Genomic DNA, 27,129 nt, shown 5'->3' on the forward strand with positions numbered 1-27,129 from the left:
TAAGCATGTGAACAGTGAAGGTCCAGAAGTTTTTCAACCGGAGAATTAGTGTTGGTGGCGGATTTCGCGTCTGGGCGTTGTCTAATGTTGCCCGCTTGCGTTCGGTTTTCCCGCTGGCGCTATATGGATACGATTTTTTACGAGCAGCGCAGAAGAAACGTTACATGGTGTCTCCAGTAGGTGGAGAGGGAAAATGTTTCACGACAGGAATGGAAGACGACTGTGTTTTAATTCACAGACGTTGAGCGCAAGAAACAAAGGCGGGTGTGGGATAGGGTGGGCTACTGCTCTAGGTAAGACCGGCTAATAAGACAACGATAGGAAGATAAGGAATAATTCCCGTAATTGCCGAGCTAACCCAAATCGGAAGCCCCTGGATGAAGCCATCGTCAAATTTCCTCCCAGACGCGCCGCTACCGCGTGGTCACGTCAGGCCGCAGTGACGCGGCATGTCGCGCATTCCTACATCCATTTGACACCATGTATATATCCGCTCTTCTTTCTTGCCTTTTATGCGCTGTTGCACTGGCTAAAGACAAAGCCAAGACAAGCGGCACGGTGTGGGTGACGCCCCACGAGAGCTACTCCTCGTCCGTTGGTGTGCTGGGTTGCAAGATCAACACCGACCGTGTCGCGTACTGGCCCGCCTCCGTGGATTGCACCAACATCTGCGTGTCTCTCAGCTACGAGGACCGCGAGGTCAAGCTCCTCCGGATCGACCAGTCCCAGGGTGCCTACGATGTGAGCTACGACGCCTGGAACTGGCTCTACACGGGCAAGTCCGCGACGGACGAACCCACGGCCGGCGGCGCCGTTGAAATGGAGTTTGAAAATGTCAAGGCGTCCGAGTGCAAGAGCCTCATCGAGACAGAGGGCAAGAAACTGCCCCTCAGCGCGGCCAACAGCATGAATTTCCTGGCAAGTTGTCTCGAGGACGAGAACAGCTGGGTCGCCGAGAATTATGTTCTCTTCAACATTGCCGATCCCATCTGCTCACGCGGCCACGACGAGGAGTGCGACCTGGACTGGCCTGATGCGAACCAGGCTACGTGCCCGCACACGCTGGGCGATGCGCCAGAGCTCAAGGACGACCCTGTGTACAACGTGCGGTACCCTACCGGAGAGCGGTATGAAGCCTCGACGGGGTTGGACGAAGATGATGCGGCGGGTAGTGTGGGCGTGTGGGCTGGCCTGCTGGCGGCGATGGCAGTGTTTGTGATGGTTTGAGGTTCTGGCAAGCGTCGTGCGAGCGAATCCGAGTGATACCCGATTGTTTCGTCTTTCTTCGAGATATACCTGTTTGAGCTAATTTGAGTTCCGCGTCAACCAAGCTCTGTGCTCCTTCGCGGCTGTTCTTCGGATGCTGTTGATGGTGTCCGGTACGGGATACCAGCCTTCGCAAGTCGTGGCCGTTCGGCCCATTGGGTCGCCACACGCAAGAGCCGTCGCGCTGTGAGACAATTGGTGATGGATGTGTTTGACATTACTGAGTGAGCAACTTGTGGGCTTTCGGATGTAACCAGGGCAAACCATTGCTGTTTCGATTAGCGCAGGATCGCTTCTGGTCAGTCATTCACCCATTCTCCATCCTGCCACTGGCTGAGTCCAGCTGCTGACCAGAGCAATACCTGCTCTCGCAGGTCTAGTGAATCAATGGTTTCTAAGAGTATAAGACGGAAACAGAAGCCGGTCGAACCAGAGGAGCAGATGCGCCAGGACAAACTACACAATTCACCATGCATCCATCGTCTCTACTGCTCGCCGCTGCCTCAGGGGCTTCGGCTGCCCCCGTGTTCGCCGTCTACTTTGAACAGTGGCATACAGCATCCCTCTCCGACCGCGCCACGACGGCCGGCGTCACGCATATCATCACGGCATTTGCGCAGTCCACCATCTTCAACTCGGGCACGTGGTACACCCCCTTCATGCCCCTCGACCAGGTACGGGCGCTCTTCGACGACGGCACCAAGGTGTGCATGGCCATTGGCGGATGGAGCGATACGTCTGGCTTCAGCGCCGGTGCTGCGACCGAGCAGACGAGGAAGACGTATGCGCAGAACGTCGCTACGATAATGGATAACCTCGGATACGACTGCGTGGATGTCGATTGGGAGTACCCAGGTGGTAACGGCCAGGATTACAGGATAGTCCCCAATGACCAGAAGGTGCAGGAGGTTGAGACGTTCCCGCTGCTGCTGCAGGAGATCAAGGCTGCAATTGGAGACCGGGAGCTCTCTATTGCCGTGCCAGGCAAGGAGGGCGACATGATTGCCTTCACGGCTGACAAGGTCCCCCTGATCAGCGAGGCTGTCGACCACGTCAACGTCATGTCGTACGACTTGATGAATCGTCGCAACAATGAGACCATGCATCACTCCGGTATCCCGGGGCCAGCGCGTGCGGTCGACCTGTACATTGAGAGGGGCATGGAAGCGAGCAAGCTCGTGCTGGGGTTCACCATTTACAGCAAGTGGTTCACCACGTCCGGCCCCTGCGACGGCCCAGAAGGCTGCGCGACAGCTGAGCTCGAGCGTCCCGACGGGACGGACACGGGCCTGTCTGGCGCCGTGACGTTTGAGAAGGCGAGCTACAGCGACGGCGAGTTCGCGCAGGCCATGCAGAATGGCAAGGTGGATGAGCAGGGGGGCGGCCAGTGGTACTGGGCCAATAGCAAGTTGTGGACGTGGGACAAGCCGGCGCTCATTACGCGCAAGTTTGACGAGATTGTCAAGCCAAAGGGGCTCGGTGGCGTCATGGCTTGGAGTCTCGCGCAGGATAGCCATGACTGGAGTCACCTGAAGGCGGTGCGGGAAGGCGTGGGCGGTCTTTGATTTGATTTACCCGATAGTGAACATGAGCTTTCCCGCCGCTCACTTTCCGTCGCGTGATTCACTGATGCTGTAATGATGCTTGCCAGGCCGATCTCGGCTCTCGCCGCGATTGGAGAAGATACAAGGCAGTCTAACTGTGCCACGTGCCACAAATCGATCCTCTTGCGGAGTAAATTGGCACCGCGCTCGCGGGGTCCCGTAGATGAACAGGGTGGTGGCAACAGTAGCATGGTGCGGGGAGAACTTGAGGTCGCGAGAGGCTGGGGAAGGTGGTCCGTGATTGCTCACTAGGGCCTGACAAAAAGCAGTGGATATGTCCGACCTATACAGGACTGTTGTCCTTGAGATTATGGTGGATTCTAAGCGGTTTCTTCTGTGGGATGGCTGATGAACCGGCTGAAAACGTCTTGCCCAGGCCTGTTGTGAAGAAAGTCGATCCAGAGAAAATGTTTCAGAGCGTTCCTAGTGCTTGGCCATGTGCGCAGTCCCAGTTCGGAAAGAGTTTTGCCAAGGGCGGAGACAAGCCACTCGTGGTCGCCCAGATTTTCGAATATAGATATCGTGGAGGTGAATAGAACCCACAAGAGGAGGTCTGACGGACACGATGGTTTTGCGAGGAATATCTCCTTTAGATCAGCGGCCAATGCTGTCAATCGCGGGCCAAGACCCTCAATCTGCACAAGGATGGTCTTCATGAAGGCGATCATGGCCAGTCGGAGCAGCTCAGAAACAGGAGAGCTGCGGCAAGCATCTTTCAGTGCAATGAGACGAGCAGGGATGGCAGACGACAGTCGATGGAACAAGTCATGTGGCATCTTGACACCTGATGACGTGGCATCGTTTGCTGCTCGTGCAAAGACCCGCAGATCGGCCCAGATGTTGAGAAGTCTCGTGTCAAGTTCGGGACGAAGCATGGCCAACTCAGTGAGCTGGTCTGCATGGACACCCTGGGCTATGACAGGATCCCACGACAAGTTCTTTGGCGTGAACCGTAGATGCGCTCCTGTGGCCATTGCGAGTCCAAAATCGAGCCTGCCCGCAAAAGTTAACAAAGACGAGGCCCGGTCGATGGATTTGGGCCCTTCATTACCTGGTCGCTTTAAGGACGATGAAATTACCCGGTTCAAGGGTATCAAGACCGCCACGTAGTTCTATCATACGGGACAAGCCGTCGACATGTTTTTGCAAGGAGTCAAGATCGCCTAGGATGGCAGCAGCAGTAGCAAGCGACACGACCGTCGACATGGTGGCTTCGCTCGTGGCGGCGACGCTGTCAACGAGAGACTTCTGCAGGTAGACGAGAGCCATGGTCAGGTGTGTCTGCGCCAGTGGACTTAATGAAGACTTTTTTGATGTGTCGTGGAAGGCCTGGGCAAAGAAACAGACGGAGTGCAGGAGAGCAGGGTTCGAGGCCAAGGCCGGGAAGCACAGCATGTTGTTTCTTGGGTCGTCAGCAACAATGACCTCAATTTTGTATGTCGACGGCTTGACTATTGTGAATGCTGAGAATGAAAGTCAGTGAGTCCTGCGAAGGGTGTGATTATAGCTCGACAATGGATACCTCGATAGATCAAGTGCTGCATGTGAGGGACGCCTGTCAACAAGGAGAGCTCAGACGTGATCTTTCGAGGGGACGTGAGAGTCCAGTAATCGCTACTAGATCCCAACTGGCCTGGGCACTTGTTTTCGTATTGCTTCCGCCTGTTCTTCCCGCGCATGACATGGCGGCGTATTAGCCGGCGCGTTTGGGCGTCTGGCTTGCCAGTGTCTGAGCTGATGATGAAGAGGCTCGGCTCAGAGGCATGCTGCGCTCTTGATGAAGAATGTTCCATTATCGCGTCAGCGCGAATGACAATCCGATTGAGATAGACCTCTTTGAGTCTCGAGGCGGACCGCGATATGACCGATGATGGTTTGTCATGTCGGCTTGTGTGTCCAACTTGAAGATGGCAAGTTCACCGCTGACATTTGACAGCATGAATAAACGGGGGGTATGCATTTAAACGAGAGACAATATATGATCGATCATTCGTGGGCTGCGAAATGCAAGTGGGTTCCGTCCAGAGCGGGTCTCATCATGCCGCCAAGATTGAGACTGGAAACCCTTTCAGGACTAGCGGCAAATCAACTCGGGCTGCTATTGGCTCCTGATTTAGACACTTCGGCTGCTGGTGTAAGTGACTTGGAAACAGCAGATTGTGGTGATCGACCTTGTCAAGCGAGGATGAATATTTAAACCAGTCTGAGTCCTCACTTCCTGAATCTTGAGTTCCCTCCAAGTTCCATCATCCATCTTCATATCTGCTCAAAATATGCCCATTCGCAACAGCTCAAAGTCCTTCGCCCAGGACAAGGATATTCCATCCCTCGCCGGCAAAGTCATCCTTATCACCGGAGGCAATATCGGTCTCGGCAAGCAGGCCGTCCTTGATTTTGCTCAACATGGCCCGCACCAGATATGGATCGCCTCGCGTAATGTGGACAAAGCTCGTGCTGCAGCGGCCGAGATTGCTCAACAGGTCCCCGGTGCCTCGTCCTGCATCAAGCTTCTCGAGCTCGACTTGAGCTCATTTGTCTCCATTCGGAGGGCTGCAAAAAAGTTCATGGCTGAATCCCCTCGTCTTGACATTCTGATGCTCAATGCCGGGATCATGGCCGTGCCTCCGGGCCTCACAGAGGACGGCTACGAAATGCAGTTCGGAACCAACCACATGGGGCATGCCCTCCTCGCCAAGCTCCTGCTTCCCAAACTCGAAGCCACTGCAGCGGCTTCGCCGGACGAGGATGTGCGCATTGTGTCAATGTCGTCGTTCGGTCACACCCGGGTCCCCAAAGGTGGCTTCCGCTTCGACATGCTCAAGACCACCGCTGAGGATCTTGGAGCGTACGGAAGATACTACCAAAGCAAGCTTGCCAATGTGCTTTGGATACGGCACTTGGCCAAGGTATATCCTAATCTCACGGTGGCCGCGATCCATCCTGGCCTGGTGCGCACCCAGCTCATGGAAGGCGCAACGGCCACGCCTTGGATCGTTCGGACACTGACCAAAGTGGGCGGTGCGTTGCTCACTCCAGTCATCCAGGGTGTGAAGAACCAGCTTTGGGCGTCGGTGTCGAAGGATGTTGTGAGTGGAGAGTACTATGAGCCGGTTGGAGTTGCTGGGAAGGCCAGTGAGGATGGGAGAGACGATTCGCTGGCGGAGAAGCTGTGGAATTGGACGGAGGAGGAGCTGAAAGCGTTCGAATGAGGACCTGAACCGACCAGGCATGAGCATCGTGGTGTTTTCCTTGTTGGGTAGCGGTATATGCCTGCACGCTCGAGTGACAGTAGGCGACAGCTGCATCGAACATGCTGAAGTGGTCACAGGATGTAGCTGTTAGCAGTTCAGACTCGAAAATAAATCGAAATGTTTGAATTTAATTTGAGGGTATATCGAAGCCAATTGGTTGCTCATCGAAAGGATTTGTTGATGAGAACTGGTTGTCGACGCTTCCATGTGGACAGGACTGTGGTTCAACGCCGCAGACTTGGCAGTTTCATGGAATAAAAAGCCTTATATAAATCGGTCCATTCATTCATATCGAAAATGGCCAGCAGAGGGGCGACAAGCAGTGGCAAGTTCTGATTGCGCAGTTAAGCGCCCACCTGCAGACGAGCGCCGGCTGTTGGTTATGCGTGCTCCGGTCTTTACGACTCTGAAACCTAATGGCAGGCAATCCTGGGGGTGGCGAGTGGGTGATGCAATGCGACGAAAAGACACAGTGGTCTCCTACTGGCCAATGGTGCTGTCAATGGGAAGATTGCTGCACCGACAAAGATGCCACGAGGAAAGACATTGGCGATGGGCTGGTCACGGCGACAGCCGGAAAGCGACAAGCGACAGCGACGAAAAGCTCGGAGCCCTCAAGCAGCGTAACCGAGGATGAGCCTCAATCGACAGCTAAGCCGAGTGAGGACTCCTCGTGATGAGTCCGAATCGACACCCACACGGAGCAAGCAGTCCTCAAGTTGCGCGGACAACGAGAGGCTGGAGACCCCAACAAGCGTATCCAAAGACGCACCCAGAACGACATCAGTATCTTCGGCAACGCCAGCCGAGGAACTCACAGAGAACACGAAAATACCGCCTTCGGTGCCGATAGAGAAAGATTCCAACAAGCCGGACATCATCCCGGTTGCTGTTGGAGCTAGGCTCGGCGGTGCTGAGTTCGCTGTTGCCATTGCTATCGGAGTGTGTTTTTGGCGGAGGGCGAGGAGGAGAGGGCAATAGACGGAACACCCAACTACTGAGATGCCCTATCCAAAAAGCCCTTCCGAGGTGGCTGCGTCAGAGCGTCCACAAGAACTAAACGGACAGCATATTGATTCTCAGAAGCGCATGAATGAGCCTGTTGAGCTCGGGGCGCCATGAGGACAGAAGAAACGTTAATGAGAGAAGAGGATGGCTGCGTTCATGTGTCTATGAAGATCATCCGCAAAGTTTGGAACCCTCGTGTACATGAATCGAACAAGCTTGTGATTGAAGGCACTTTCATGTACATACATATAGAGACTGATAGGCCCCAGAACGCCAATATGACCATACATTTTTACTACATGTTTTTGGCAATCTGATTTTGAATTCTCCGCTTAATAAATTGCTAATTGACCTAGCATCTGGCATCATTGAAACGGCCAGTCAGGGACACCAGACGGCGCGTTGTGAGTGTTTGACTGCGCATCGTGATGAGTAATTCGATACGAGAATGATTCTATCCTCTTTTTTCATGCAAAGTTATATACTATATAATTTATTAGCTAGTCTATGTATGAGTGAATTAGTTTTATTTAGAAATGCGTGTCTGAATAAGATAGAAAGGAAATAGGGCTTGTTATGACACGCTGGTGCGAAACAACTATCGGGGTCAATTTTCTGATGTACGCGAGAAAGAAAAGTCGATTAAATTAATGCAACTATTATTTGGTAGTAGTTGAATGAATTCTTGTGTGCTTCACAAATGATCAATAATTATCTACGACCTATGTTACCGTTGGGAAATACACAGTGATTCAGGCCCTTCGTCCAAGATTATAGGGTAGGCCACGCTACCTTGGTGTGCATTGTGAACACTGAACACATGGGATTTTCGCGCACCTTCTTCGTCCTCACCTTTCATCGCCACCCCTCAACTCACAAGTTCAAAACACACCTGGCCCCTTCGCCCCCTGGCATCTTTCCATATCGAACCAATATCAGATCACTGGCAGTCAGCACAGCAATGCCACCTCGTCGCGCATGCGACCTGTGCTACAAACGCAAGGTAGGCGCCATTCAGACAACGCGAGCGCACCCCACTGACTGAACATGAAGATACAATGCTCCATCAGAACACCAGGCGAGCCCTGCGAATGGTGCGGTAGTCAAGGCCTTTCCTGCACCTTTGATCGAGTCGTACCCAAGGACCCCAAGAAAAGGTCAGATCTTCTGGCGCATTCGACCCTATCCTAATTCCTAACCCGGACAGGTCCACTGCAGACATTGTCGAAGAGTTGTCACATCGCGTTGAAGAGCTGGAGGGAGCTCTGCGCGCGTTTAGGTCTAACAAAGCATCACCTCGATCCATACCGACACCTGGACCGCCTCCAGGCCGGCGTGAAATCATTCTCCCCCTAGGCGTGGCCACCAATCGAATCACACCCACCCACAAGCTGTCGAGATGCCAGCTCGGAAACAATTGGTACTTCAAAGGTATAGGGATCCTCTCACCACGAGGTTACGACTGGATTTCCTACGGCTCGGGAGAAGCTGTCTTCTTGGATAAGTTCGACATCTTCCGCAACCCACCCATCCGGAAACCACTACCTATTTTGCCTCCCCAGCCCAGATCACTGCCCTCCGATATACGATATTTTGCGGATCTTTTCCTCAAATCCAAGGCGTCCATGGTATTCCCGGTTCTTGACACAGCCTTACTGGAAGACATAATTCAAAGAGCTCACAGCAACAGATATCCTACGGCAGAGGCATGTCTCTGGGCTATGCTTGCCGTGGTGAGCATCTCTTCCGACACGCGACAAAGCGCTCACGATTGCGCCCACCAGGCGAAATACTTGCTCAATCTTCATGATGATGTCATCGATATAGACAATTTGCAGGGCACTCTGCTACTTTGGGCTTTCCAAAAAATGAAAGGACAGTGTGGAGAGGCTTCAGTGACTTTTGCCAGCGCGAGCCGCATGGTGTGTGATCTCGGTGGCCATGCACCACTGAAGAGTCTCAATATCTTACCTCAACACATCCCTGCATTTGACGAGACGACCAGATCCCATATACGGAAACTATTCTGGCTATGCTACTGCTTCGATAAAGATGCGTCTTTGCGGACTGGCAGGCCGCCGTTACTGAGCTACGAGTACTGCGATGTTGGGGACCCCAGCGAGCTGCGCGACCAAAAATCATGGTACAAGCAACCGCGAAACATATACCTCGCAGTCATCAAAGAACGTGCCAACCGCTTGCTATGTTCGCCGCGAGCTTTCCAGCAAACCGAGGGCGAACTTCTAGCGCACGTTCGACAACTCGATGATGAGCTCGAAGAGTGGCGACTGTCGATTGAACCGCCGTACCGCCCACGACTGTCCATCCCACCCGACTCATCCCTGTCCGTGCCTTCAGCGATGAGAGCAGAAGACAGGACGCACATAATCAATCTGCAGCTGGACTACTTGTTCACCATGATTCACATCCACACCATGGTCAGGAAATGCGGCGATCTGGAGCAGAATCTGCCTGATGACTTGCACAGCGCTGTGGAGTCAAGTGCGGACCTGTCCCTCGAGGCTGGACGCTCCATCTTCCGTTTCTTTGACACTATCATCGGGTTCTGGCAGCAGGAATCCATGTGGATCGTGTCGCACTATGCGCCAATGGCAGCAATGCCACTGTTTGTCAACATGCTGATTCATCCGCTCGGTCCCCCGGCCGACAACGACTTGCAAATTCTGGGGTCGATTGGTGAGATCTCCCGCAAAATACCGACAGATAAATTGTCTGCCGAGGAGATCCAGCATATTCAAGAGATTGGTGACTTTATTATGGAGCTCATTCGACTTTGTCACGGTGCAGCGTGGAAAGTCAAGAAGGGCGAGAGGCCTCACGACCTCGACTTGCTTGACAGCTAATCGATGTAGTCAAGATTCAAATTTGCGCTGTCTTGGTCATTCTTTACGAGCCGAAGCAATCAACCCTCTCTTAGCCACTCGAATGTGTCTAGCAAGTCAAAATTGAAATCCGGCTGCGCCATGACCCCCCAGTCGTGATTCACTTGGTGACCATTCAGCTGGTGATCCAGGACTCTCTCCACCACCTTCTTCGCATCGCAACACAGCTGGGCGTTTGGCGCATCGGGACGCACCCAGTCGAGAAAGCCCACCAGCAAACTGAGCTGCTGCACCAAGCCCGAGCGCGTCAAGCGACTATTGTTTGAATGGGCAGCCACAAACTTCGGATACAGCAACTCCTGACACAGAATGCCGCCCCCGGGCGCACCATAGGCCATGAGCAGCCAGTCAAAGTTGCGGAACATCTCGGGGTGGGGGAACCTGTCCTTGTTTGTCCACAACTTCAGCGTCAAGCACACCATGTCGGAGCTCACAGAGAGCAACTCGCCGGTATCTGGCTTCCCGTGCCTCAGTAACAGCCGCTCGACGAAGAAGACGTTCTGCAGATGGTCCAGCCGCAGCACAAGACGGGTGTATTGGACCCACTGGTCGGCTTTGCTGTCTGGGTCGTACACAATATGCCTAGGCCAGTGAGCCATTGTCCCCAGAGCACGTGATTTGATCGCCTCCAGCTGCTCCAGCGTCACAAATATTCCCTTGCCGACGGCGATCTCCATGATTTCGTCACGCACGAGCGCCACTATAGCCCGGGCTCGCAGCACTGTTGCAGAGCATAACTCGCTCTTTGTGTTCCAGCCATTCTCATCGAGAGTCGCTACATATCGATTTAGCTGTCCAGGATCACCGGCAAGGACGTCTTCAGGGATATCCAAGGGCAAGGGTGTCAATATGAACCGTCGGGTCATGGCAGGGGGCCTGCCCGTAAAGGCAACTCCCATGGTGTCGTTGCCGAATATCCTATACAAGAGTTGTCGCTGGTTCTCCGAACAGATAGAAGGCACATACGCACTGTCCTCCATGGCGTGAAAGCCCAAGTACGTCAGCATCTGGACGCCTACTGCGTGATGCGTGTGCGCGGACAAGCTCGCATCGCCTTCCAAAAACATGGCGGCGATAGCCCGCCTTCGGCACAGATCAAGGAGGAGATCGTTTGCATCAGTAAAATGCCGCCCTAGGTCAATACAGTAGCCCAAGCACTCGGCAGCCGTCTTCACCGACTCTTCACCATCCCATTCGATACAACGAGGTTGCCTGGCAGCCATGAAGTCCCCGATACCTACGGCATAAGTCCACACAAGCCCGATCGACTCCCAGCGAATATTTTTGCCCGTGAATTGGGCAATCCATTCCCGGGGGTCGATCTTGTCATGGAGTGCCTTGCTCGAGTTGCGGCAGAGCATTTCGCCTAGCGCGTCGAGGTCAGTGACGCCCTGCAGCAACTCGAGGGTCTGTTCAACGGCATGATGCGACCATCCCTGCGGAACCTTGATCGGTCCTTTGTAGGCAAATCTGCCGCTGACCTGCCCGGGCAAGCTTCGCAGCACGATCCAGCCGGCCTCTCTGAGCGGCACGGGCAGATTCTTGAAAAGACTTCGCGTAGGCGTCTCGTCAGGCGTGGACGGCTGAAGGCAGGTGGGCCTGTTCCCTAGGAGCGCCAGGGCATTCTCAGTCTCTTCAAAAACCGTGTTGTGGCTTGTATAACCAAAGTAGGCTTGGCGACCCGGCAGCAGAGGACTACTCCCAGAGGATTGCGGCCCAGGGGACGGACTTGCAGCCCAGCTGGAGACGGTGGTCGATGCCGGCGCCGGGTACCGACACTCGTCAGGATGTCTGCGCTTCTCACATCGCTTGCAGACGGGACGCGTGTGATCGCATGCGACTTTTCGAGCGTGGCAAGGTGCGCAGGCAGCCGGCCGACCGTTACGACGGCGCATCAGGCGGGCGTGATTGTCATTCATGATGATGGCGCGGAAGATGCAGATGGCCATGGCCGAGCGCCGAGCGCCGATTTCATGTGTCAGTCACGTGACCATCTTCTGAGAGCGACAAGAGGCGAATATTTGTCGTAATTGAGGCTCAACTCAGCCAGGTCTCTCAAGATATCGAGGAGTGAGTATGGAGGCTTGAAATTCCATGTCGCCTCCTATGAGCTCGGCCAAGGGACAGCCGACCTCGCTTTTGGTACGAGACCACCCTTGGTTCGTATCTTCTTCTCGCCAAAGCGGCGAAACCCTCCGCTACGTCTGCGCATTGTCTTTCCTCCACTCCTTCTGTTCCTTCAGGAAAGCCGCCTTCTTCTGCTGGTATCCTTCGTGCTGCTTGCATCTCTCCCACACCTCTCGGAAGATCGCACTGGCGGCCAACTTCTCCTCCTTGCCCTTGTGGGATCCGCTTTTGGGAATCTCCTTTCCGGACGTCCTGTCGTACTTGCGCCCTCCTGCGTGATTAGCGTACCTCTTGGCTCGAGTCTTGCAACAGTTGGTAAGTGGGTGGCTTGGAAGAGCGTGCGTGATGGCAGCTTACAAAGCCCATTTGGATGAATTTCCGCGTCATGTCCATCCCCACAAAGTCACCCTGCTCATCGAATTGGATGAATTTCTGCCACAGATCTTCTGAGCTCTTCCTCGCGATTGGGACAGTCCTGAATCGCCAGAGAGGCAAGATGTGGCTCTTGTACGGCTCAAAGGACAGAACACCCTGCTCGCCGCGTCCCACTCGATAGTCCATGCGGACGTCGGGAGGGGTCTCTTCAATAAGAGGGGGCATTGAAAGGCGGATATTCCATGGATGGAAGTGAGTTGGATCAGAAAACAGAAGAGAAATCTCATGTATTTGAGGCTGGCCAAAGTGATGATGTCACTAGGTAATTCACGACGATCACCACCCACAAGACTTCATCAAAAAATCCGCACGACCGATCGAATTCACACTACCTCCCTATCAGTACATGTACCTAAATGTTACGGCACGATCACCCATGGTAGACAGCTGCTCTGGCGAATGCTCCATCGCGCCGCTCGCCAGCTTGCGCTCCCTGCTCTTGTTGATGCGCGAGTAGCTGACGACAAGAATGAAGGCCGCGATGATGCCCAATACGATGAAGCCCAACTCGAGAGCATGGCCCAGAATGTACCGCGGACCGTCTTTCTGTCGATAAAAGTTGGAAGCCATGGCCTGATACAAGTTAGCAAGGGGTGACCACAAAAGTACCGAAGACTTGGACTCACGCCACCAAGGTTGCCAATGCCAATTTGGATCGCCATACCAACGCTACGCTTGTAGCTGCCGGCCAAGTTGTTGGATAGCCAGGCGATAATCCCAGGGAACGCGGGGTAGATGGCGCATGTCGCGATAAACACGCCGGCATACACCACGCCTGGAGTCGAGGTGGAGATGCACATTGTGAACCCGACGACCATGATGATGAGAAAGGTGATGATAAAAGGGCTGCGCTTGCCGACACGGTCTGAGAGCCATGCGGCGACGACGGCGAAGATGGCTGCTGTGATGTAGATGGGCACCGTGAGGAGCTGCGCCGTGCTCGACGTGTAGCCGAGGTTGCGGATGATGGTGGGCAGGAACAGACTGATGCCGTACAGAGGGCAGACGATGCCCCAGTAGACAAAGATGTTGACCCAGATCTGCCAGTCCTGAAAGGCCTGCCAGACGTACGCCCACTTGAACTCCTCGGCTTGCGCGACCTGATCGGCATTGCGGTCCTGGCCCTGGTACTTGAGCCTGTGCACGACGAACTTGCGCTCCTCTTCCGTGAGGAAGTCGGCTGTTTCGGGGAAGTCATGCAGCAGGAAGAAGGCGCCGACGGCGACGAGGACGGTGACTATACCTTCGAGGATGAAGATCCACCGCCAACCCTCGAGCCCACCGACGCCGTCCATCTTGGCAATGGCATAGGCCAGGAGACCACTGAAGGCACCGGCAACGGACGCGGCCGAGAAGAAGAGGGCCTGGCGCAGTTGGATCTCGTGTCGACAGTACCACATGGTCAGGTAGTACGCAACACCCGGGAACAGACCGGCCTCCGTCAGTCCCAGGAAGATGCGCGCAATCAGCAGACCATGGTAGTTCTGCACGATACCCATGAGCGTCATGACGAGGCCCCAGGCCACCATGATGGCCGGCAGCCAGCGGCTCGGGCGCAGCTTCTTCAGCAACAGGTTGCTCGGCACCTCGAACGCGGCATATGTGAAGAAGAAGACGGTCAAGCACCAGTTATACTGGTCACTCGTCATGTTCAAATCCTCCTGTAAGCCCTCGATCTTGGCATTGCCAATGTTACCGCGGTCGAGAAAGCTGAGGAGGTAGAGCAGGGCCAGCATGGGGATCAAGCGAACGTCCATCTGCGGGTGGCATACTGTTAGCGGGCTTCTTGTTGGGCAGAGAGGCGGCGATGATGGACTACAAACCTTGCGCAGCACCTTTTTCTCGTCCACGTGCGCAAATGACGCAGGCGAGGGAATTTGCTGGCCAGTCTCGGCCTCGGACAGGTTGCTTTTCTCCATGGCGACGGGTGATTCGGGGTCGAGGAGGAGATGGATAGCAGAGTGGAATGTGGGAGAATCGGGGGATGAACTACAGGTTTATATGGGAGGGAGTCATGACGGAGGCAACAGAGGGGAACAGGGATTAGGTCGATCGGCTGAAGCTGGGGAAATGGAGATCAATTTCGTTCTCTTCTCTAATTCGACCAGTACCTTGGGGTAATGTGGGTAAACGGCAGATGGAATCGGATCCGCGATGTGGGGGAAAGGCGAAGAAGGGGAAGAAAAGGTCGGATCCGTCTCTATCTCCTCTCAAACTTAACGGATCCGAAGCTCCCACTCTGAAGCCGCGAGCAGGAGGGCACCACCACCACGATTATCGTTGATGACTCTGGGAACTCCGACGTAATACTCATACGTGGCGTTGCTGTTCAAGGATCCGACCTGGACCGTTTCGATGAAGTCCAGGGTGCCGTCGTCGTTAGGCTTGATGAACATCCCCACCAAGTCACGGTACGACTTGTCAGCTGCAGCGCCAAACTCATCTTCCTGGAGGAGCCCCGTGCGTAGGCCGTGCAGGAGGCCAAACGAAAACATGGCGTGCGCACTGCTCTCAATGTAGTTGCGTGGTTTCCCGGGATACGGCTCGCTCATCACGAGCCACCAGCCGCCATCGACCTCGGCCGCCCGCTTCAGACCCCGCGACAGGGTCACAAAATACTCTACGAGACGCGCGTGGCCCTCGTGGGACTTGGGGAAGAGCTGGATCACTTCGGTGAGGGCCATGTAGTACCATCCAACAGCGCGGCCCCAAACCAGGGGAGAGGCACCAGTCACTGGGTCAGCCCAGATGGCCTCCTTGCCGCTGTCATAGCCGTGGACGAGGAGGTTCGTCGTGTGATCGCGCGTCCTCTCCTCAATCAAGTCAAACTGCAAGATGATGTCGTCCCAGGCAGTCGTGTTGTCGGGCTCAAAGGTGAGCGTCCAGAGGGCGTAAAAGGTATCAGCCATGAAGATCCCATCCAGCCACTGCTGATTCTTGTAGATGGGGGCTCGATGCCATAAGCCACCCAGATCGTTTCTCGGATGACGGTCCATCTGGTGGCGGATGGTGTCCGCAGCTGTCTTGTACTTCTCGTCGCCCGTCTGGTCGTACCAGTACAGAAGATTGACGCCGATGCGGTACTCGTCGAGAGAGTAGAAGGTCAGGTCCCAGTCGCGAATCTCGCCGTCATCCGTAATGATGCCATTGTCGGTCTTGTTCTTGTACCAGTCGTACATGGTGTCGTTGTGGTTGACGGCCAAGACAGCCTCCAGGCCGCTGTACAGAGTGGCTTCTCCATAGCCGAAACCGTCAATTACACCACGTCGAATGTACGAGTCGGCGACACGATTGAGAATGGACAGACAGGCCGGGGCGGCCATAGCGCCAGGGGCGAGGAAGAGAAGGGGCAGCATTGTTGACATTGTTGACCGCCAGTGACACGCATCATATGGATGAACGGCAGCATCTTATAAGTTAAATGTTTCATGCGGCTCAGGCCGTATATCCGCACGGAGTGTCAACACGGGCATTCGACGTCAATTGCCGATTGGAGGAATTGTTTTCTCGTGGCATGATTGTCCGAGTCTCGCGCGGGGAAAGACATTTCCGCCGAATGTAACATCGCAGAGGCAGGATTTCTAGGAACGCAAAAGTTCACAGCCGATCGAGCGCTGATCGCTTGGACAGATTGCTCTACATTCAGTATCATAGTTTGGCCTGCTCTGCGTCGCTGAGCTTACGCAGCGGTGGACCTCCACGGCTCCCGTCGGACCCCATCACCAACGTCCGAGGACGCTCAGTAACAGTGTGGAATTTCCACTTCTTCTGCAGATCCGGATGCGCTTTTCTCTCGAAACAGTCGGCGACGTGGCGGCCGAGGACCGGCAGAAACTTAAAGGCACTGGTATTCTATCAGCTGGCTGTTGAGTAGCATCTTCTTCCGAAAATGCACTTACTGTCCCGAACCCCCAGTTGCGAAGAAAAGACCCTCGATATCGGGATGGTAGTCTGCCAGGAAATCACCGTCTGGTGTGTCCATGTACCAGCAAAGCCTCGTGTTGCACCAGGGTCGACCGGCAAACTCTGGATAAAACTCTGCTATCCCGTGCTGCAGCGCTTCTGCCGCCTCGCGTGGAATATACTTGGTGAGAGAATCGCGGGGAGAAGAGATGGCTCGGTCGTCTGATGCCCTCATGCTTGACTGGTATCCGTAGCCGTGCCTGGCGATCTTGATCTGATGCGTGTCGGGTGTGGGAGGAAACGTAAAGACACCCGTGCTCAGGTTAATCATGACGGGCACGTCCTTGTAACGCTGCACCTCTTCGGGAGTAAGCTGAATGAAACCAAGCACCTGTCCCGTCGCAGATAGATTGTGCTCGAGCTTCGGCATGAAGCGATTTGTCCAGGCGCCAGTCGCCAGAACCACAGTTGGTGCACTCAGAGTGGCTCCCCCTGCTGTCCGTACCCCTTGTACTTTGTTCCCTTCCTGGAGAAGCTCAACGACTTTCCCGCGAGACCCAGTGATGAACGTGACTCCAGCCTGGCTTGCCCTCTCCGCCAAACCGGCGATGGCGTTCTTCGCATGTGCCCAGCCACCCTGTGGACTGTCCATGGCCACCTTGCCCGCGGTCATAGCATTGACTGTCGGATAGAGCTGGTTGATGTCTGCGTCGATCTGATCCCCGCTGAAGAGTTTGCGGCCCGCTGCCGCTTGCAGACATGCGTCAAAGTAAGGGTGGCCCTGTCCATTGGCGAAGATGAGGAATCCCGCCTCGTGGTAATGTTCGCTCCATTCTGGAGAAGCCCACTTCTCAATCGCCTCGCGACCTAGGGAGGCGTACAGGGGATCTGCGTACTCCGAACGAATGACACGCGAGACGTCGACGCTGCTGCCGTCGGGGACGGGCGGGAGATGGCGGTCGAGGACGGTCACGTCCGTGTAGCCCCTGTTGGCGGCAAGTTCATGGGCCAGACTGAGGCCAAAGGCGCCGGCACCAACGATGATAATGGGCTCTGACTTGGATGGCATTTTGCAACACGCTGAAAAAGCCAAAACAGATGCCTGTTGTGAGCGCCAATTTTGTCTGTCTTCCTACATGCGTTTGACGCCGCACGAGTCGCAACGCCTTCTCCGAAGACGCACAACGGAATTCCGGAAATAAAGCGCCAAATATCCGCCTGTTTCCCATGGCCATCTCGGAATTTTCTGCATCTCGGAAACTTGCGCAGGACACCCTCCATTCCTCCTTCATGGACCACAATCGTCGTCCCCGCCGCTCATGTGAGCAATGTCGAGCCAAGAAGACAAAGTGTTCGGGAGAGCGCCCGCAATGCTCGCACTGCAGACGGCAGGGTAAGCAATGCATTTACCGCCCTCGTAACCATCATCGTCCGGCAACTTTGGCGCGACCATCCTCATCCCCTCAGCCCGTCGCGACCGCACACGACGAGAGACCACCAGCTGACCTGTTCGACCACGTCCTGCGAGTCTACCAAGCCTCCGTGTACTGCCAGCCTTTACCACTGTTCAATCCAGCGACGTTACTCAATACACTCCCCCAGTTCCCCTCGTACCTGAGATCTGCGGTGATTGCACTTACCCTACGGCTGTCCAAGCACCCTGCGTATCGCGTTCTGCCAGAAGAGGCTTCGAGTCTGTACACATCTACATCCGGCAATGTGGCCTTGCAAAAGGCCATGCAGGGCGATGCGTGTCTTCAAGTCCGACAGACGCTGTGCTTGTTAGCCCTGGGCGAGATTATGGACGGGTCGCATGTCCAAGCATTTACCACAATCGGAGCCGCCGTCAGACTGGAAGCCATGAAGCTGAGGACATCTACAGCACAGGACGACGACGAGCTTAGATGCCACTGGAGCATCCGCACTCTTGACAACGCGTTCACTTCCACGCCAAGCCACCCAACAATTCCGTTGCCCTACCCGTCAAGCCCTGAGCGGCCACTCCCCCCGGACATCATGGCAGCCACAGAGAAAGACATCTCCAACCGACATGAAATCAGAAAGGGTGAATCTGAGGTCATCGCCCACTACCTGCAAGCCTTTCAGTTGTGGAGCAAAGTCGCCTGGTACTTTGAGGACATGCGCCTTGGGAACCGCGAATCACCCTGGCTGGCCTCGTCGCGGTACCATCAGCTCACGGCGGATCTCTACCAACAGCAGGCCGATCTCTCGTACCTGCATCTATATCGAAACGTCGGCTTTTCTCGCCAGATTCCCGACGACCTGCGCACACGCCAGGACTATTGGATCCCATGGATTTCGATGCAGATCGGCGCCCACGCAACACCGGCTGTCCTCAACAACCCCTTCATCCAGCTGTTTGTCCTGCGAAGCGACAAGGGACTGTGTCAACCACGTTCGTTCCTCCAACAAACGGTTGATCAAGCCCTCTTTCACTCTGCATGGGTAGGACGACTACTTCGCGAATGTGACAGACTGGAGTTGCCAATCAAGGATCCCATCCTGGGCCAGATGATCGCAGCGACTGCCACCATACCATTCTTGTTTCGCTTCTCGAGAGATGCAAAGGTCTCGCGCAGAGCGGCCGTGGATCTTGAAACATGTCTCGACTGTCTGGCGCAGCTGGCAAGGACCTGGCCCTGCGTCGCGAAGAAGCACGAGTGTCTGCTGAACCTGCAGAGCACCGTGGAGCAAGATGGACAGCTACGCCTTCAACCAGAAGCACTCTGGTATCTCGTCTGCGGAGACTTCCTGGACGAACCCAGTCGATCACTCTCCGAAGCGCAGATTCACATCACGACAAGCTTCATTGAACCTGTGGGGGATACGATCCCAGAAGAGGAGAATGAGCTTCAACCGGACCAGTACGACTGGGCTGACTATTTTGTGGACAGCTTCATGGTTGACAATTATCTTGTTGGTGTGGAGCCGTAAATGACATCTTACACGAGAATGTCACGGGCCGTGGTTCCATTCACACCACCACTATTCGTCCTGTTCACCTGGAATGCCGCCGCGTCGATACGATCCCAGTGTAGCTTCGCCCTGTCGCTTCTGAGGTCCAGTTTATGCCCGCATCGATGCCACAGCAACGCGTCCTCGCTCGGATTTTTGGAGCAGCACGATCCCCAGCAGGGCATGGGATCAATGAACGACGTGAAGGGCGTCCGACTGCGCGTGCGATCAATCATGTGCATCATGGTCGCGACCGACATTTCGTGGAACGTGTCGTGGAACACGCGCTCGACGAGGAAGATGTAGTCGGCAAAGAACCGCCGCGGGATGTAGTAAATGTCGGACCAGCCACGGCAGCCGGCCCGTTTCTCCTTGGAGTAGCGTCTTGGGCTGGGCACGACCTCGCCGTCGTCAGGAAGCTCGGGGGGTTGCAGGCGGACCGCCCTGCCCACGGCGGTGAAAAGGTCTTCCTGCTGGGCGTGTTCCCACTTGTCCGTCGGGATCGTTTCGTAGCACCGAAAGTTGGGACCCCCATCCATGGGGATAGCCATCCTGGTCATGTCCATGCCCATGAACTCCATAGGTGTGACCCACGCATCAAAGTGGAAGAAAAGCATGCCATCGACATCCGGTTCGTGCTCCAGGATGAGTTTCATGGTCTTTGCGACGGGCTCTTGGGGATGACCCGTGTTGACATGCTGGTCGTGGGTCATATTCAGGAAGTTCTCGGGCTCGCTTTTAACCGAGTCGCGCATTGACAGATGCATGGTGTGGAAGAATGGATCGTACTTCATGATGGCCGGTATGCGCTCGGGGATCGCGTGGTTCCAGCGGACAAAGGCCACTGTGTTTCGGAAGGGCGAGTCCAGCAGCACGCTGTGGCTCCCGTCGTCGTCTTCCTCCCTCAATGTGATGTCGGGCACCCACAGCAAGATTACGACCAGCATCGTCTGCAAAAATGCCCCGAGTACACTGGTCTTGGGCCACCTGCCCATCGTGGCGGCGAAGGAGGACGAGCACCGACCCGCAGATTTGGACTCTGCCGGCCTGGGCGGCGGCGGGTTTCGGATGTAGATCCAGGACGCGATGAAAACAAGCAGCGTGCCAGGAACGGCCAAGAAGCCCAAGTGCGTGTGGAACAGGATGGTCGAGACGTACAAGAGAATTCCGGTCGCCAAGGCCGTGGCGAAGCACTTGATGACAGCGTCGGCATATTTGTACACGGCTGTGATGGCCAACCCGACAAAGACATTGCTGACAATAACGAGTATGGCACCGAGCCTGTCGAAGCCGTGGAAAAAGGTAGGCTCCTCGGGGCTCACCAGCCGCACGAGCAGATGGCCGACGAGATTGAAGAGGGTGCCCGCTGCGTAGAGGGTCATGTTGTTCGCGTGCATACTGCAGCTCTCGCGCTGGAGCAGGACCTGGTTGTACACGCCCGCCAGAGCGCCGAGGAAGACGTGGAACATGATGAGCATGTACGTGAAAGGCGTGTATGTCGTCCCCGAGCCCGGCGTGTACTGCGTCACGAGCAGCCCGCAGAGTTGCAGCGCGATGGCAAGCCACTGCATGCGAGAGACGCTCGCGCCAATGGTGCCTATCATGACGAGGGCCGTGATCACGGTGCCGCTGCTCTTCACCAGGGCAATGGTGCCCGGGTCGGCTTCGTTGTAGCAGGCGAAGATGGTGTTGTTGACCAGCACATACAGCAAAGCCAGGTTGCAGAGCTCCCACCGGGTTCGAGCTGTGATCTCGCTGCGGATGTACTGCCAGTACAGGCGGATGGTCAAGCGCGCAGGGCGGTTCGGTTTGGTAGCTCCTACGACATCGATGTCGTCGAACTCGTGGTCGTCTCGCGGGATCACAGAGTATCCCCGGGTCTCACTCTTGGGGGGTGTTCCCTGTTGCGCGCGTATGGTGCACTCCCAGGCGAAGAAGGCCACGGAGAGCAGCCATTTGAAGAATTCGGAAATGGCAACGGAGGCCGTGGGCGAAAATCGATATCCTCCGCTTGACTGCGCCGTCTTCATGACAATGCCAATGCCGACTTGGATGGCAACAAGGCACAGCGCAGCCAGGTAGGCCGCCCTGTTGGCAGAGGCCAGTCTTCCGAGGAAAAGCGGCATTGTCGACGGTCTCCTGGGAACGAAGGAAGAACGACCGGTCTAGGACATTGGGCGAGAATGATTTATGGGAACGAAGCGAGTAAAAAAGAATACGCGTCCTCTGCCACGTCCGGCAGAATACCGCACCCCCCCCGGATCGGCACTGGGTACACAACCCGCACGCACTGCCTCGCTCACCCGTCTACGTAGAGTTGTTGGGAGCTTAAACGGGACGCTTCCGATGCCCCAGCGCACGCTAGGCGAGATGATCTCATCTGACAGGCACGCGCGATGCCTTGGCGGCCGGAATAAGCAGACGTGTCGATCGACGCGCAGTCTCACATGGGCGGAGCCTGCGGCACAGTGAACAATGTCCAGCGCTTTCATTGCTGCGGATACCGACACACAATGATGGAGGCACGACTTGTGTATTGAGAAATGGGAGGATCTCGATACTTTCGGTTCCAATGTGAACTTGAACTTGTTTGCTCTACAGGGTCTGATCTTGGCATCAATGGCGGTGCAACCCAGGGGGCAGAGACACAGGGAAGATCCCTTTGTGGGCAGCTGTGGGCCGAATGTGCAGCCTGACCAATCAAGGCAGTGACTGGCCTGTCACACAACAACAAGTTCCACCCAAGGGATGGTCTATTGCGTGGGTGTACTACGTACGTACGTAGCCAGTGGTCTGGTTTTCATATTTAACTGTCAAGGACTAGTCTTACACAAGTCTCCCTTCTAACATGACAGACCATCCTCACGATGACGGTCAACGAGCAGGCCCTCAACATCATTGTACCCATTGGGGGTCTCGGCACTCGCTTTGCCAAGCAGGGCTATCGCTTCCCGAAACCTCTTATCAACATCATCGGGCGTCCAATGCTGTTGTGGTTATTCGACAACCTGAGCATCCGACCTCAAGACACCCTGTGGATCGCGGTCAACGAGCAAGTCGACGATGAGTTCCGCATCGGACAACTGGTGGCCAAATCCCTCCCCAAGACGGATCTCCATCTGCTCAGACTGCGCCACCAGACAAAGGGCGCGAGCGAGACACTGTTCATGGTGATGCAGAGCATGGGCCCCCAGCACCTCGACCGAAGGACCGTCTCCCTCGACTGTGACACCATCTACTGGACCGACGTGCTGCACCATGTCCGCCAGATGCCGCCCGGGTACGGTGGCTGCTTCTACTTCACAGACAAGGGCGACAAGCCCATCTACTCCTACATCAAGACGGAGGAGGAGAGCGGGCAAGAAGTGATCCGCAGGATCGCAGAAAAGCGCGCCATCTCCGACAAGGCGAACACGGGTGCGTACGTGTTCCCCTCGGCCCACATCCTGAGGGACTGGTGCGCCACAAACCTCGACCAGCGCAACGACCCTGCCTTGGCCGAATACTTCACGTCCCAGGTCATCACCATGATGCTCGACCACGTCCCCTTCCTGGGCATCGAGATCAGCGCGGACGACTTTAGCTGCGTGGGCACCCCGGCGCAGTTGGAGGATCTCCTGGCAAAGCTCAAGGCACAGGGGCTTGGCCACATGCGCAAACGACGCTTCTGCTTCGACCTGGACATGACTCTCGTGGGCGTCCCGCAAGTCCCGGGCGACTACAGCACGTGTCCTCCCATCGATCGCAACATCCGCTTGGTGCAGCAGCTCTATGAAGCCGGCCACTACATCATCATCCAGACGGCAAGGCGCATGCGCACACATCAGGGCAATATGGGCTCGGTCCTCGCCGACGTCGGGCCCGTCACCTTTGCGCAGCTCGATCGCTACAACATCCCGTACCACGACATCCACTTTGGCAAGCCATATGCAGACGCATACATTGATGACTTGGCCATCAACTCAAACATGGACACAATGAAGGAGCTGGGGTGGCTGCTGAATGATGCTCTTGAGCCGTCCACCCCTGAGAACTTGAGCATGGTGGCTGCGCGAGATTTCAACACCATCCAAGCTGTCGGCGACAAGGTCGTCAAGTCGTCCAAGTCGGGCAACATACTTGGCGAGCTATTCTTCTACTCACACATGCCGTCTACACTGCGCAGCGTGTTCCCCGCCGTGGACCAGGTGGATTATTTGGAGACCACCGGGACGTACAGCATCACCATGGAGAACATCAAGGGCACCACCTTTTCGCACTTGCTTGTAGGCCGCTCCATGACCAGAGGTCGCCTGCAGCTGCTTCTGGAGGCTCTTCATACCATTCACCACACACAGACAGCTGGGAGCCCCGGTCTTGAGCCGAACATGGCCATCTCGCCGGCGCTCAAGGCGAAACTCGACGCCCACTCCCTGGCCAACGCCAACCATCGCGTGAGCATCTACGCCAATTATGCGACCAAACTGCAGCAGCGGTACAACGCTCATCGCGAGCAGTATGACGCCCTGGGCCCACTAGCGGCCTCGCTCTATAACCGGCTGCACGAGTTCCTGGACACCTATGAGGCCGAGGACAAGGGCGTGCACGCGCACGTCATTCATGGCGACCCCGTGTTCAGCAATGCCATCCTGTCCCAAGATAGCCGCCAAGTGCGCTTCATTGACATTCGCTGCCAGCTCGAGAACACATTGACGCCAGAGGGCGACGTACACTACGACCTGGCCAAGGTGTTGCAGAGTCTGTGCGGCTACGACCACGTCATGTTTCTCTTAGCTGACGCGGAGCGCAACCAAACCAGTCGCGAGGCTCTCGACAAGCTCTCCGAGGACTCGAGACGCGTCAATCACGAGGTCTCGGGGCACACCAAGGGGAACCACCTCCAAGTCCAGGGTCATCATGCGCCATCCACGCCGCCTTTGCTCGAGGAGGTGGACAGGGCCTTGCTGGATGACCTGCAGCAGAGCTTCTTCGCGTTCATAAAGGACGAATACTCGGTGGGCATCCACCCCAAGACCCTCCTCCGGATCACTGCTTCGCTTCTGTTCAGCCTCATCCCACTGCACCGTCCGAAGCTGGGGCCCATCTTCTTGAGGATGTGTCATGACACACTGGACAAGGCTGTTGGCATCCGGGCAGCTCGACTTGTGCAGAGCGCGAGTTTCAGCTCGATCAGCGACCAAGGTGTGTCCACGTAGCTGATTACAGCATGTACGACTGAATGACGGGAGGATGGATGTACATGGATTTTGGTAGGATGGTTTGGCTTGGTTTGCAGGGCGCGCGTGCCCTTCGTGTTCGGTGTTCATTTTGTATTCCAGAGAATGCAACCATGATAGTCACGCACAGAATATGCACTGAAGGTCTGTTTCTCATTCTTACTGAAACGGAACAAGGAACATTCGGCCGCGTCGCTGACCCATAACCAGAGGTATGCATGGGATGTTGCAAAGGTTCGAACACTTTGTTAGTTCGTCTAGGGCAACGCGCCACCGAACTTGCGTGTACATGTATGTAAGCCAAAGCCATGTCGAAGCGTCGAAGCCAGCATGAATCTTGGGGACATTCCTGGTGCCGCCAAGGGGTTTCTGCAGAAGCTCGGAGGGGGCGATGTGCCAACCACCTGTGGCTTGTTGGCCCAACGCATGCATACATACATTGCATACATGTACGTGCAGACATGGGACAAATCATTCAGCCACTTGCTTTACGTATCATTGCCCTTCTTGCCCACGGTACGTCAATTCGAAGCCTCAATTCTACCGCCTTCATTGCTGCTCCCCAGCGTCCCAGACCGCCTCCAGAGTCCGACTATCCTCAAGCATCGTACTCCTCACCACAACTCCCTCGGCCACGACAAGACTATACCACCATGACCGCTAATCCAATCACGCTGAGTCTCGCCATCATTCTCGCTACATTAGCATCGGCAAAGCTGGTGTGGGAGCTCCTCTTCTCCCCGCTTCGAGCCTTTCCCGGTCCGTTTCTGGCTAGACTTACGGATGGATGGCGTTCGTATCTCACCACACTAGGCGATGTCGACCGCAAGCATCTGGCGTGGCACCATAAATGGGGCAGTGCCGTTCGTGTTGGACCGAACGCCATCAGCCTCAACGACCCCGACTTGATCAAGACCCTGTACGGAACCAAAAACCCATGGCGCAAGGTGAGCATTCCCGGCCTTGTTGGGGGATTGCGAGGCACTCGTATACTGATCGCATGTGACAGAGCGACATGTACCGCCCGAACGACGTCGTTGTCAATGGCGCGCGCATCCAGAACATCTTCAATACGCAGGACAAGAAGTTCCACGCCAAGTACGCCCGGCCCATCGGTGGATTCTGGACTCTTTCAAAGGTTCTCGAGCTGGAGCCTCTCTTTGATGAGACTATACGGTTACTGGTGAGCAGGCTGAATGACGGATTCGCGGAGAAGAGAGCTGTCTGTATGATGGACAATTGGCTGGCGTACTGTAAGAACCAGCCATGTCGCGCTCGACGACAACGCCCGTTGAACATAGAACATGCTAATGTACATAGTCGCATGGGATGCTGCTGCGAATGTGAGCTTCGGACGGCACTATGGCTTCATTGAGGAGGGCGAGGACATCGGCGGCATCATCAACGAGTCGACAGCGGGACTGAAGTACTTCAGCGCCGTAAGTCAAGCCGCATCGCCATGCGCGAGATGACCCACGACAACACCGCAAGGCACCTAACAGCATCAGATCTCCCAGATCCCCTGGCTCGATAACTGGCTCGACAAGAACCCCTGGTATCGCATCGGCCCCAGACCACTCGTCAACGGGTTTCTCTATACGGTTCGGATCCTCAGCGAGTACCAGCAGCAGGTCGCCTCGGGCGCCGTCAAGCGCAAGAAGCAAGACCTCTTCATTGACAACTACAATGGCCTCAAGGAAAAGTACGACTTCGTCGACGACCAGCAGGTGATTTACTGGCTCATGCTGAACGTGCTGGCGGGCGGGGACTCGACGGCGGGCGCCATGCGGCCCATCTTCTACCACCTCGCCAAGAACCGCGACAAATACGAGAAGTTGGTGAGGGAACTCGATGGCGCAGAGCTTTCGTTCCCAGCGCAATGGAAGGACTGCTCGAAGCTGCCATACTTGGACGCTTGTGTCCGCGAGGCGTTCCGTGTTAACCCGGCAGTCGCACTGATGCTCGAGCGGGAGGTGCCAGCCGAGGGCTTCACGATCCCTGACGGACGGTTCATCCCCGCCGGGACCAAGGTCGGGCTCAATCCGGCGGTAGTGACGCGTGACAGCGGGGTCTTTGGGGAGTACGTCGAGAAGTACGTGCCTGAGCGTTGGCTTCAGAAGGAGGGTGAGAGTGACGTCGATTTTGTAACGAGACTGCGACGAATGCAGGAGACGACGGACCTGATGTTTGGGGCGGGCAGCCGGGTCTGTATGGGGAAGCACTTGGCGCGGCTGGAGATGTACAAGCTTGTCGCGACGCTATACAGCACGTTCGATGTATGTTTCCCCCTCTGAAACTCGTTTGCACGCTGACAAGACTATCAGGTGAAGCTGGAGGACCCGCGGCACGAGTGGACGTATTGCAACGCGTGGTTCATGTACCACAGCGACATGCCCATGATACTAACAGCAAGGGAAAATTTTTCATGATACGTAGGACC

The 27,129-nt window shown here is 55.6% G+C and overlaps 13 protein-coding genes across 13 annotated transcripts; 7 read left to right on the plus strand and 6 right to left on the minus strand.

The window, feature by feature from the left end:
* Window positions 1-480: 480 nt before the first annotated feature.
* On the plus strand, window positions 481-1,227 carry J7T54_007752 (uncharacterized protein; the record flags this gene model as incomplete). The annotated part of the gene is made up of 1 exon (XM_051508849.1): window positions 481-1,227. The coding sequence occupies one exon, from the start codon at window positions 481-483 to the stop codon at window positions 1,225-1,227; it is 747 nt and encodes a 248-aa protein (XP_051360081.1).
* Window positions 1,228-1,736: 509 nt separating this feature from the next.
* J7T54_007753 (uncharacterized protein) lies at window positions 1,737-2,831 on the plus strand (the record flags this gene model as incomplete). Its single annotated transcript, XM_051508850.1, has 1 exon — window positions 1,737-2,831. The coding sequence occupies one exon, from the start codon at window positions 1,737-1,739 to the stop codon at window positions 2,829-2,831; it is 1,095 nt and encodes a 364-aa protein (XP_051360082.1).
* A 359-nt stretch (window positions 2,832-3,190) lies between these two features.
* On the minus strand, window positions 3,191-4,663 carry J7T54_007754 (uncharacterized protein; the record flags this gene model as incomplete). Its single annotated transcript, XM_051508851.1, has 3 exons — window positions 3,191-3,863; window positions 3,922-4,333; window positions 4,393-4,663. 3 exons carry the CDS (start codon window positions 4,661-4,663, stop codon window positions 3,191-3,193), a joined length of 1,356 nt encoding a protein of 451 aa, XP_051360083.1.
* Window positions 4,664-5,143: 480 nt separating this feature from the next.
* J7T54_007755 (uncharacterized protein) lies at window positions 5,144-6,079 on the plus strand (the record flags this gene model as incomplete). The annotated part of the gene is made up of 1 exon (XM_051508853.1): window positions 5,144-6,079. The coding sequence occupies one exon, from the start codon at window positions 5,144-5,146 to the stop codon at window positions 6,077-6,079; it is 936 nt and encodes a 311-aa protein (XP_051360084.1).
* A 2,969-nt stretch (window positions 6,080-9,048) lies between these two features.
* J7T54_007756 (uncharacterized protein) lies at window positions 9,049-9,993 on the plus strand (the record flags this gene model as incomplete). Its single annotated transcript, XM_051508854.1, has 1 exon — window positions 9,049-9,993. The coding sequence occupies one exon, from the start codon at window positions 9,049-9,051 to the stop codon at window positions 9,991-9,993; it is 945 nt and encodes a 314-aa protein (XP_051360085.1).
* A 59-nt stretch (window positions 9,994-10,052) lies between these two features.
* Window positions 10,053-11,951, minus strand: J7T54_007757 (C6 transcription factor; the record flags this gene model as incomplete). Its single annotated transcript, XM_051508855.1, has 1 exon — window positions 10,053-11,951. One exon carries the CDS (start codon window positions 11,949-11,951, stop codon window positions 10,053-10,055), a length of 1,899 nt encoding a protein of 632 aa, XP_051360086.1.
* Window positions 11,952-12,230: 279 nt separating this feature from the next.
* J7T54_007758 (uncharacterized protein) lies at window positions 12,231-14,513 on the minus strand (the record flags this gene model as incomplete). The annotated part of the gene is made up of 5 exons (XM_051508856.1): window positions 12,231-12,461; window positions 12,517-12,740; window positions 12,969-13,167; window positions 13,221-14,351; window positions 14,418-14,513. The coding sequence occupies 5 exons, from the start codon at window positions 14,511-14,513 to the stop codon at window positions 12,231-12,233; spliced, it is 1,881 nt and encodes a 626-aa protein (XP_051360087.1).
* A 297-nt stretch (window positions 14,514-14,810) lies between these two features.
* J7T54_007759 (uncharacterized protein) lies at window positions 14,811-15,950 on the minus strand (the record flags this gene model as incomplete). Its single annotated transcript, XM_051508857.1, has 1 exon — window positions 14,811-15,950. The coding sequence occupies one exon, from the start codon at window positions 15,948-15,950 to the stop codon at window positions 14,811-14,813; it is 1,140 nt and encodes a 379-aa protein (XP_051360088.1).
* A 292-nt stretch (window positions 15,951-16,242) lies between these two features.
* On the minus strand, window positions 16,243-17,566 carry J7T54_007760 (FAD dependent oxidoreductase; the record flags this gene model as incomplete). The annotated part of the gene is made up of 2 exons (XM_051508858.1): window positions 16,243-16,438; window positions 16,494-17,566. The coding sequence occupies 2 exons, from the start codon at window positions 17,564-17,566 to the stop codon at window positions 16,243-16,245; spliced, it is 1,269 nt and encodes a 422-aa protein (XP_051360089.1).
* Window positions 17,567-17,787: 221 nt separating this feature from the next.
* Window positions 17,788-19,452, plus strand: J7T54_007761 (uncharacterized protein; the record flags this gene model as incomplete). The annotated part of the gene is made up of 3 exons (XM_051508859.1): window positions 17,788-17,818; window positions 17,883-17,890; window positions 17,965-19,452. 3 exons carry the CDS (start codon window positions 17,788-17,790, stop codon window positions 19,450-19,452), a joined length of 1,527 nt encoding a protein of 508 aa, XP_051360090.1.
* Window positions 19,453-19,460: 8 nt separating this feature from the next.
* Window positions 19,461-21,599, minus strand: J7T54_007762 (CMP-sialic acid transporter; the record flags this gene model as incomplete). Its single annotated transcript, XM_051508860.1, has 1 exon — window positions 19,461-21,599. The coding sequence occupies one exon, from the start codon at window positions 21,597-21,599 to the stop codon at window positions 19,461-19,463; it is 2,139 nt and encodes a 712-aa protein (XP_051360091.1).
* A 741-nt stretch (window positions 21,600-22,340) lies between these two features.
* J7T54_007763 (uncharacterized protein) lies at window positions 22,341-24,668 on the plus strand (the record flags this gene model as incomplete). Its single annotated transcript, XM_051508861.1, has 1 exon — window positions 22,341-24,668. One exon carries the CDS (start codon window positions 22,341-22,343, stop codon window positions 24,666-24,668), a length of 2,328 nt encoding a protein of 775 aa, XP_051360092.1.
* A 674-nt stretch (window positions 24,669-25,342) lies between these two features.
* Window positions 25,343-27,118, plus strand: J7T54_007764 (uncharacterized protein; the record flags this gene model as incomplete). The annotated part of the gene is made up of 6 exons (XM_051508862.1): window positions 25,343-25,448; window positions 25,503-25,636; window positions 25,699-25,942; window positions 26,010-26,128; window positions 26,198-26,965; window positions 27,014-27,118. The coding sequence occupies 6 exons, from the start codon at window positions 25,343-25,345 to the stop codon at window positions 27,116-27,118; spliced, it is 1,476 nt and encodes a 491-aa protein (XP_051360093.1).
* Between the last annotated feature and the right edge of the window lie 11 nt (window positions 27,119-27,129).

Source organism: Emericellopsis cladophorae (assembly GCF_022114955.1).
Source record: "Emericellopsis cladophorae strain MUM 19.33 chromosome Unknown NODE_50_length_166691_cov_114_954254, whole genome shotgun sequence".
Taxonomy (NCBI): domain Eukaryota; kingdom Fungi; phylum Ascomycota; class Sordariomycetes; order Hypocreales; family Bionectriaceae; genus Emericellopsis; species Emericellopsis cladophorae.